Below are 11073 nucleotides of genomic sequence, written 5' to 3'. Positions count from 1 at the left end.
TGCCTACCAAAAACACCTGACTGACCAATCAGTATCCAATTTCGGCAGGGCTTATTGGTGGTTCAGTGAAATCAACCATGACCTCCACAATCTGCACTGATCAACAGTAGTAAATGCATTGTTTCCATTGTTCTTATTTTCATGAAGTTAGAAAACAACTGCATTGAATAAAATTTATTCTTTATCACTTACAGAAAGTTTAGAATGAACGAAGCCGACGGTCCCATTTAGTGGGATATCAAATCCTACAAATGTATTCATCATTTTATGTAACCGTATTTAGTAAATGTTAAAGTTTTGAAAGTCTAAAAAGTGTCATTTTTTGTATCTCAAAGATATTTTGTGCTTCATTTAATTTCATTCTTTGAAATTTGTTTTCCTTAGTGTTCAATCCCAAGCATACTTGTTCACATTTAAGTGCAAGAAAAGTCACTAAATTATGATCTGAATAAATTCTTATATTTATGTTAGGTCACATAAAATATATACAATGTATTGTGCTTTTTTAAAAATAACAGTTTTTTTTTATCTTTTTAATATTATTTTAAATGCTGTGCATTGAAATTTGATTATGAGTTTAAACTATGACAGGAATAATTGAAGGGAATGGTTTTTTCTGATTTCTAGCATTAAAATTGTCTAAATCGCATGAAAATTTATAAATTACGTAAGGTATTCTCAAATAGGTCACACTATTTGAACTTTGTACTGTCTTCTTTTTGTTTGTCTCAAAGTTAATACAGCATTGGCTTCACTTGTTGTTTATTAAAGGGACTGTACACCAGATTGGCTACAAAAAAGTTGTTTTTTTCTTTAACGAATCTAAGGACAATTTTTTAATAAACTATTTTACTCTTTGATATCGTTTTGTAAATAAAATACCAAAATGTAAAAAAAATGCAGTGCAGTGTCGAATCCACTATGCTATGAAGACTTACTCTTACTGGGTGAAATTTCCAGATATATACCTAACTCGCTTAAATCACGTAATAACATCAACGGCAGATTACGCATAAGGAATGAATTCTACTCGGTAGACATACAATGTACCTAGTAATCTTTTTTTAATGGAAAATCACAAAATAACTGCTATTAATAAATCATTTGTAAACTATGTGGATCATCAGTTAGTAAGTTTTAATGCATTAATTGTACACATTTTCTTTTTCATTATTAACTGAGTACAGCCCATTTAAAATGTACCTTATAATGTCTGTGACTTATCAAATATATAATAGTAATGGTCTGCAACCAAGTTTTAATGCATTAATTGTACACATTTTCTTTTTCATTATTAACTGAGTACAGCCCATTTAAAATGTACCTTATAATGTTTGTGACTTATCAAATATTTAATAGTAATGGTCTGCAACCAAGATTTGTTATTATCAAGGTTTCAAACTGCATTGTGTATGCGATTGGAAAGCTAATCTTGAAAGCTCCCTTAGTATAATTTTTAAAAATAACATTGACCCTGCAAGGTACTCATATTTGGATGATTTATAAAGATTTGCACAGTTATTTATGTATAATTGCATTTAATGATACAGGTTACCTTTTTCAAATCTATGATTTAGATTGCAAAGTATAACTTATATAAATAAATATATATTCTTAACTTCTAATAAGTAATAGTAATAGTTAATTTGTCAACTGCGCACCAAAACCCTGAATCTGAATGTATACGCAAGCTTATGCATCAGTCAATTGTAACCATGCCCCCCCCCCCCCGTCCAGGGAATAGCGGGGACTTTTACTTTCGGTCCAGCCAAGGATGATCTGATGGCAAAGTCCCCACCAAATCCCCCCCCCAGCACCCAAGGGACATTAGGTTAAGCCACACCCACACTGTATTTTCCACGAAGACCCGGCACTGCGGGGCCACCTGAAAGGTAAAAAAACGTCCCATTTCCCCGGTATACCACCGGATGTGGGGGCCCTGGTTACAATTGACTGGTGCATACTGATCCATAATGATCCAATCTCATGCCAAGACGATTTCTGGTCTGACATCACCATCGTAAGTTGTTCTAAGCCTAAAAAAGCCTGGACAGCATTTGAGAAAGACTGTTGTGAGGTTATATCTTCATTACTTCACTACTGGTATGCCACAACATTGGGTGATAAGGGAACTATTGAATATGTTGATTTTCATTTTGTTCCCTAAATGCCACAAGCCAAATGATTTATAATACAAGTTCAATTTTTTCTCCACAATTTTCAGCACTGCATTGTTAAAAAACCCTAAAAAGTTACATTTGTAAATTATTTAACCAAAACCTTTCCCTCAAATATTTCTCAAATTTATATTGATCTATCAACAATGCATCACCATACTGTATCTCTGACTGATTACTGATTTTCATTCTTGTCTAGGAAACAAAAAGTGAGCTCAAAGCGTCTTAAGAAAAAGAACTTATAGTAAGTAATTAATGCACCAGTCAAATGTAACCACGCACGCCCGCCCACCCCCTCCAGGTCTGGGGAATACTTTGACTTTCAGTCCAACCAATCTCCTATAAAATCCCTGCCCTGCCCTGCGGGAACGAACTGGTGGTAAAATCCCTGCCAAAAAACCTCACACTCTTAGGTAAGGGTAATTCCCCGCTATATTTTGCGATAAGACAAAACCACCGCAATCATCAGGCACTGCGAGGACACCTGAAAGGTGAAAACACTGTCCTTTTCCCTAGTACACCCCGAGGGGGATGGTAACAATTGACTGGTGCATTATAAGAGTGGACATCAAAAGTGAGCAGGCAAGATTGTTTTACAAATGGCGATGGTTTATCACAATATCATTGAACAAATATCATAAACCAGATGCTGTGCACATATTCATATATTTGGCTTCATTCAGAATGAAACTTCATAAATAAGTATGCACATATTTGATATTTATTTATGATTTATCTCCATTTTGCAAAATTGAAATCACATGATTTTATCAAACGAACTTGCTTGAAATTCTACGTGTCAAATTAAACATGCTACCCACGGTAAGATGACAATAAATCCGTTTGATGGTGGTAATCATTCAATGGCGACTTTATTGATAAATTTCTTCAATAAAACACGTATAAAATTCACATCAGCATCCGGAAGTAGTGATAACATGTACATGTGTGAATCATTCGGCCGCTCTGATCAGAGTGAATGAGTCAATATAGTAGACTGGTACCCGAATTTACTTTTCCTCAAAACCACAAGTTATAACGTTAAACAGGTACGCGGCATATGGTTTTTATTTTACATGAATAGTATTTAAACAATTAATACAAAAAATCATGCTGAATTTAAAAAAAAGTGCTGAGTGCCATGCAATGATTAGTTAGAAAATAAACTTTGTATTTGAAAAGAAAATGTCACGGAAACGTGCAAATTATGTCGAAAAAAGAACAGCCCTGTTAATAAATTAATACCAACATTCTATACAAAGGATAACAATACTTTTTTAAAACCAAATATCCTGGTTGTTTACTACATAGATCGCACGCTTGATTTGGTTTACGTATCCACAAGACATTTCGAATGCGCGACGGGCACCGTGGTTAGCTGATACTGGTCTCTTTTCGGATAAAAGAGAAAGTGGCTACCAGTCTATCAATAAAGAGCATTGAACGGGAAAATGTCGATGCGTACTTTTCCAATATGTTCATATTCTTATTGCATTTAATCTGACCGTATGCATGAACATTCATGTAGTTAACCCGATTAACTCACTCGCTACGTATCCATTTCTTGTGCTTCATTAAAAGAACATACAATTAGCTTGTCTTGTTAGGAGAACTATTTTTATCGGATGTTTTCATTGTAATCAGTTCTGGTACTACTTTGATTATTCAAATTCGCTAACAGCAATCCAATCAAAATACAGCGTATCATTACGTCAATGAAACCCCAGATGCGGCTTCAGAATGCAGATCGCGTGTTTACAGCTATGAACTAGTGGCCTAGTCCAATATACAGTGTTACATTACAAATATGACAGTTATTTATACAATGGTACATACACATTTACAACATGCAATACAATATTTTTTACATGAAATCAGTCAAACATTTCACAAAATACTGTTTATTGGCTCCTTTGCCTTTTGTTTTTAATATCTTCTCAATTTTGAATGCACTGTTTGGATTGTATTCTGTTCTCTGCAGTTCACTTTGATAAAACGTTCCTTTAATATCTTCATTTTGTAAATCGCGTAATCGATAAACATGTGCCTCTGTAATAACGTTTATGTATTTTGAATACTTCACTGGAGTATGTTTGATCATTCGCCCGGGTAAACGCGGTTTTCAGATGACTGATTCGGACATAATCACCCAATTTGAGATTGAATGGTTTAAGTTTTGTGATTTGTTTTGGATGTTTTCCGTTTTGTGCAAAATATGTTGCCAATCGCACATCTTCTTGATTCGTGCCTTTAACATCCACAGGTCGCATTCCAATCGTTCTATGAAAGGTATTGTTTTAATTGTCAGCAATATCTTGCAACACGGTTATAAAAGTTGCCGTTTCCTTGTACCAAATATAACGCGTGAGACTGGTCTTTATGGTTAAAATGGCCCTCTCTAATGTAGACGCCTTATTTTCGTTTTGAGTCGAAAAATATTGAATTTCTTCTTTTTTCATGAGATCTTGGACTTTTCTGGCTTTAAATTCCTGATATTAACTTACTAAACGAATTATACACAATAATTATGGAAAGCAAAAAAAAAACATCATTGTAAGCATAAATGTATACCTTTATCAGTTATCAACTTGGCCGGGGAGCGGCTAGTGGTTGTAAAGATTTTCTGAAAGGCTTGCGCCACTTCTTCGCCAGTTTTGTATTTTAGCGGTTTTAACCACACGTACTTGGAGAAGGTGTCAATCACCTTGATTCCAATCCGCAAATTTGACCATATCGATTAAGTCAGCCATCCACACATCGTCTATTGCAACGCTCACGACATGATTTCTTTGAAATCGTCTTCTAACTGGTTTGTGCAGACTGTGGGATTCTTGGTCATGCAAGAACTGTCGTATCCAATGCATACCAATCTTGAATTTCCCTTCTTTTTTGACCACATCATGCAATTTCTGGGGCCCTGCAAACACCGCAGTGTGTTTAGGATAATAATAAATTGATTTTAAATAATCCTTCCAAGGTGCCATGTTCACGGGGTCAGAGCATGAATAAACAATTTCAAACAACTAGAATCAATTTATACATTTTCTGTTTCCTCTTTACTGACGTCATCATCGGATTCCTCCTCTTCACTATTTTGATCGTCGGAAAATTAAATCTTGAAAAGAGTTCTTGTGCTTTCTTAACGTTTTTGTCACGGCTGAAGGGGTACTGTATCCCTTAGAAATGAGTTTATCTTTCTGAACCATAATTTGTGTATGTAATTCACTGTTTCTGAGTGGCCGAATGTATTTATCTATTAAAGATGTATATATGGCGAAAAACCCTTTTTCGTTATAGGGTTGTATGCGCTCTTCTGCAATTTCCTGTGCCTCGTCACTTTCTTCTCCATGATCTATGAAAGTGTTGTAAATTTTCTGAAATTTTTCGCCATTAGTTTCTCGGACTTTTTTCCACAATTGTACATAAGCTTCGTTATCTTCTACAGAATCATCCTGTTCACTGTCACTCATATCTTCATTTTTTTTCTTAGATTCGCTATATTCAGGACACCAACTATTTTTAACGTTTCTCTGTACCTCATGTGTGATATCAAATAATTGTCCACAATCGTCACAAGCTTGTCCTTTATCCATATTTTCAGGCGATGGCTCTTCTACGATGCTATCCGTCTTAATGTCCGCTGACGAATGATGAATTTCTGGCACATGTATCCCTTTTATAGTTTTTTAATTTGTCACGTAATTTTTTAGCTCTGTATTTTCTTTATTAGGTTCAGCCATACTGCATTTCAATCATTTATTTTCTGGTGTAAATGGTTTTAAATCCACCAATAAATGTCCGTATGGATGTTTAGTCGCTTTAGCAAATTGTTTCAACAACATGTCACAATGGCCGGGGTAAATTTGTCTAGCGAGTGTCATTATTGATTGTTTGTCTGGGTTGTTGAATGTCAATTGCGGCGTTGAGTAGGGTCTTTGTTTCCGAACAAATTTTGATTAATTGATATCACAGGGAGCGATCTATGGTGAGACCCCTCTGTAAATAAGTCCGTGATCCTTTTTATATTTGCCTGCTTCTGAGAATAGATCGTCTAGAATAAGTAAATTGTTGATTCTTGGATCAAAGAAATCGTCACCCTTCAAATCGGACGGAATTCCTTGTATAAACTCAACGTTTGGCACCACTGAATTCTGAATGACTGTGTATAACGGCTGACATCTCTTGTAAAGCCATACCATTCTTTGAATACCGGACGTTATCCTACTGGAGTGATGTTGCAATATATCTTTGACCAGTGAAGTTTTACCACACGCTGTGGGGCCCGAGATGATCATAGTGATTGGATGCTGAAATGTTATTTTTTCTTGAGCAGCATCCTTTTCACATAGCGGAGGTGTTCGCGTCATAAGCGGTGGGTGTGGTGACGCTTTCTGTGGAGGTGGCAGTTGTGTTCCTAAATGCGCTCCCAAATGCGCTCCCGAATGCGCTCCCGAATGAGCTCCTAAATGCGCTCCCGAATGAGCTCCTAAATGCGCTCCCGAATGCGCTCCTAAATGCGCTCTCGAATGAGCTCCCGAATGCGCTCCTAAATGCGCTCCCGAATGAGCTCCTAAATGCGCTCCCGAATGAGCTCCTAAATGCGCTCCCGAATGCGCTCCTAAATGCGCTCTCGAATGCGCTCCTAAATGCGCTCCCGAATGAGCTCCTAAATGCGCTCCCGAATGCGCTCCTAAATGCGCTCTCGAATGAGCTCCCGAATGCGCTCCCGAATGCGCTCCCGAATGCGCTCCCGAATGCGCTCCCGAATGCGCTCCTAAATGCGCTCCCGAATGCGCTCCTAAATGCGCTCCCGAATGAGCTCCTAAATGCGCTCCCGAATGCGCTCCTAAATGCGCTCTCGAATGAGCTCCCGAATGCGCTCCCGAATGCGCTCCCGAATGCGCTCCTAAATGCGCTCCCGAATGAGCTCCTAAATGCGCTCCCGAATGCGCTCCTAAATGCGCTCTCGAATGAGCTCCCGAATGCGCTCCTAAATGCGCTCCCGAATGAGCTCCTAAATGCGCTCCCGAATGCGCTCCTTGAGGATGAGGATGAGGCGCTCCTTGAGGAGGATGATGAGGAGGCGCTTCTTGAGGAGGAGGAGGATACGCTTAATTGGTTTCCTTATGCATTTAATTCCAATGTCTAATCATATTATTCCTTCTTGTAAAACTTCTATGACAATCTTGCCATTTACTAGAAAACATGTTTACGCTCTGGCGGCTAACTTACAAATGAAGTGATGTCAGTCGTCTTCTCTATTTATATCATAAAGAGGTTGTGTCCACAATGATTTCAACCAATCTGTAGGTACTTGTGTTACGGATGATGTCAAAGAAGCCGTGCAGCAGGGATTCATTGTTCAGACGATGTATGAAGTGTGGCATTTTGAGACAGTGTCCCAATATGATGAAGTGTCACAATCTGGTGGACTGCTTACCGAGTACGTGAACACGTTTTTGAAAGTAAAGCAGGAAGCTAGTGGCTGGCCAGACGGATGTCAGACCGAAGATGATAAGCCTCAGTACATTCAACAATATCATGAAAAGGAGGGTATTTTACTAGACTACGACATATTCGAGAAAAATCCAGGATTAAGATCATTAGCAAAACTAATGTTGGATTCATTCTGGGGTAAATTTTGGTCAATGGACGAACTTAACCCAAACAACAGACATTTCCGATCCGATTCCGAGTTTGTAGACATGATGACTTCCGAGCAACAGCAAGTGAAGAATGTCCGGTTCATTAACGACGAGTCGGTGCAATTAGACTTGGTTTACAATGACGACTTTATTGAGGTATCAGCAAGAAGCAATGTCATCATAGCGGCATACACAACAGCCCAAGACCGTCTCAAACTATACAGTTATCTAAAACCATTAGGAAATCGCGTATTATACTGTGATACCGATTCCGTCGTCTTCACTAGCATTCTTGGACAATGGGAACCACAACTAGGGGTCTATCTTGGTGAGTTGACCGACGAGGTCCCAGGGAATACCATTATATCATTCATTCGTCACAGGAGGCCCTAAAAACTACGCAAACTCCTTGATGAAGCCGACCAAAAGTGGCAATACATCAATTTGTAAAGTGCGAGGCATAACCTTAAATTTTAAAAACTCAATGGACATAAACTTTAACACGGTCAAAGACATGGTGACAGGAAAGAGCGATGTTGAACATATCACTGTTGTAGATGAACATACTATTGCTAGAAATCCCGCCATTGGTCATGTTATTACAAAACTTGAAAGCAAAAACTACCAAATTGTGTTTGACAAGCGTGTTATTGGCACAGAATATCATACTTATCCCTATGGTTATTGAACTTGTTAGAAAATAACATTGTAAAATGGTAGAAGTGAGAAGTTTTCTGTAAACATTATGTTTATAATGTTGATTTTATTGTGTATATATGTAAGATTTAGCCAAATATCATTTTGTGTGAATACTGTATAATGTTGAAAGCTGTATATTTTGATGCATTTTTTATGTCATTTCAAAGATAAAAAAATGTAAAGTATAAATGTTGTTTGTATGAATGATTGACTAAATTGTGGTAATAAAAAGCAAAATCGTACTGTAATGTTTTTGTTTTCCTTGTAGTAGATTTAACAAGTACACCAATACATTACATTTCCTAATCATGTATTAATGATGAAATTAAACCCTTGAAATACATTAAGAGATCATACACGTACATGTTCCATATAAATGGTCTGAACAGGTTGATGTTGTTTACATCCCCGTGTGACAGAGCGTAGAGTGTTGACCTCATCTGACCTCGTCAGGTGTTTAGTTGGTTTAAGTGGTGGAATTCCTATTGGGAGTTATGATTATACTTCTATAGACGAGTTACAAAATGTAAAATATTCACATTGTGGGTTTAAAAAAGGCCGCCTGCTAACATATATTACAGCGAACTGTTATCCCGCTAAAATGGCGGACTATCGGACAGTTTAAACATATGTACCCTGGAGGTTTGAAGTCGTCTGCTTGGCTGACCGCCACCGACCGGTTAGATCCGGAAGCGTTACGCCGGAGCTGCCGGATCAATAATGTTACGCCGGAGCGCGTTCAAAAATTCCCTCATTTTCTAATCGATCCAAGATGGCGGATTTATATAGACATATAGTAAAACAGGTGGTCTGGGTGAGCACATTAGACTATTTTTTTCCAGTTGAACAGTCCGAGTGCTGGCACACGTAAACAGGCAAATTTAGACCTTCTGATGTTGTCCAAATTTCTCGTTCAGATGTTAAGCTTCGCTGGAGCCTACACCGGTGATGGAGAAGGGCAATTCTTCCCTGACACTCGCGACCGGAAGTGGTAGCGGGTGTTCTAAGTAAACATCGGTGTAGGACAGTTTGAGCCTTTTCTGTTATTAATCTGGTTCAGTATTGCGGATTATATATATATGGATACTTGGTTGTCTCTGGTAACTGAGCGTTCTGGATCCTACCGCCATAGCCAATGCATCGAATGCGACTTCCGTCTATATGTAGCGACAACTGTTTGATGATCTGTTGACGTCTGGTCTTCGAAATTAATTCCTGTATAGAAATGTTCAAGCAAGCAAATCAATCGTCTTTAGCATGTCCAAGTTCGTCTGTAACTGGAGGTCATTATGAACCGCAACATGTTTGTTGTGGCGCTAAGTAACTGCCCGTAGCTGCTGTATCTGTTGTTATTTATTACAACAAATTAACCGACAAGCGACCGTTCACGAGATGTTAGTTCCTTTTCTGTTTCTTGTTCCGAAATCTTCGATCGAGTCTCTCTGTTTCTCGAGTCTGTCAGCGCTAATAATTTTTTGGGAATTGTTTTTAACATCGCGCAGCTTTTTTATTTGTATATCAGTGGATTAAACAATACGAGCCTGCAACAACGTTTCATTTATTTGTACAGATCCCAGATTATTTTGCCCGTAGAGACACAATCAAATATCAATTCGTACAGATTTTGGTGGGATACGTTTAAGTAGAAAATGAAATAACATCAGATAAACAGATCGACTGATAACCAAACTCAGATGTCTGGGTCAGTGGTAACGAATGATAAAAGTATGTGCTCGGGTCCGATGTTTCTAGCCTCAAAATTTGTATGGGTGTTTACAAAAACAATTCGAATCAGTCTTAGATTAGTGAGTCGTCTATGTCCGAGACAGATAATCTGCTACTGTGCTGTCTGACTGGCAAACGTCAGTCTGAACTGTCTCTGCGGATAAGCAACTCGAGCGATATTGCCGTCCTTGGTTGCCAATGAGACGAAGGGTTATGTCAATTGGAATAACCCTCTTGAAAGCAACAAGCATACGTTGGAGCCGCGACGATGAGGAGCCTCTACTGGTATCCTATGCCGCCTCTGCTGACAATCTGTTTCCACCTTTACTGACAACCATTAATCGGACCTGTTGCCTATAGAAACGCCCAATATATTTCTACTGAAGGTCAGCATGACAATATCAAAAACAACAACAACAACAACTGATCTATTCGCACCACCTTTCTTCGGGGCTCGCAGGAACATGTTGTGAGCATAGTTCTATGACGTTCCTTTGCTGTTCCGAACACCCCATATGTTCTGGGTGCGTTTGCTTTTTAGGGACGAATACTGTACATTTGTGTGTAAATATTCAATTTTGGAAAAGAATGCCTTTCTGGCAACCTTTGCCACATTCTTCGTTACACATTTCTGTAAAGACTGTAAATCCTGTTGACAGATGAATGCTCATACATCGTAATAATAATCGTAAGTCTTCAAACTTCCATCTGTGTTTATTTACAGATGATTTGTGACGGACCTGAACCTTGGTTCACGACAGCCGGATCTTCTATGAAGGGAACTTATCCTTTAGGGTCGGAAATGGTTAAAATGAAAAAGGAAAACT

General features: G+C 38.3%; 1 protein-coding gene across 1 annotated transcript; it reads left to right on the top strand.

Moving 5' to 3' along the window:
- Positions 1-2708: 2708 nt before the first annotated feature.
- Positions 2709-7326, top strand: LOC128216156 (circumsporozoite protein-like). Its single transcript, XM_052922736.1, has 2 exons — positions 2709-2751; positions 6548-7326. Exons 1-2 carry the CDS (start codon positions 2709-2711, stop codon positions 7324-7326), a joined length of 822 nt encoding a protein of 273 aa, XP_052778696.1.
- The last annotated feature ends 3747 nt before the right edge of the window (positions 7327-11073 follow it).

Source organism: Mya arenaria, chromosome 14 (assembly GCF_026914265.1).
Source record: "Mya arenaria isolate MELC-2E11 chromosome 14, ASM2691426v1".
Classification (NCBI taxonomy): Eukaryota; Metazoa; Mollusca; class Bivalvia; order Myida; family Myidae; genus Mya; species Mya arenaria.
This window is presented reverse-complemented; position numbering and strand designations above follow the sequence as displayed.

Excerpts from the sequence above, each read along its gene's own strand:
- LOC128216156 (XM_052922736.1), top strand. The coding sequence starts at position 2,709 with ATGGTAACAATTGACTGGTGCATTATAAGAGTGGACATCAAAA. Across the intron at positions 2,752-6,547 it reads TATAAGAGTGGACATCAAAA|CGGTGGGTGTGGTGACGCTT; the intron begins GTGAGCAGGCAA and ends TCGCGTCATAAG.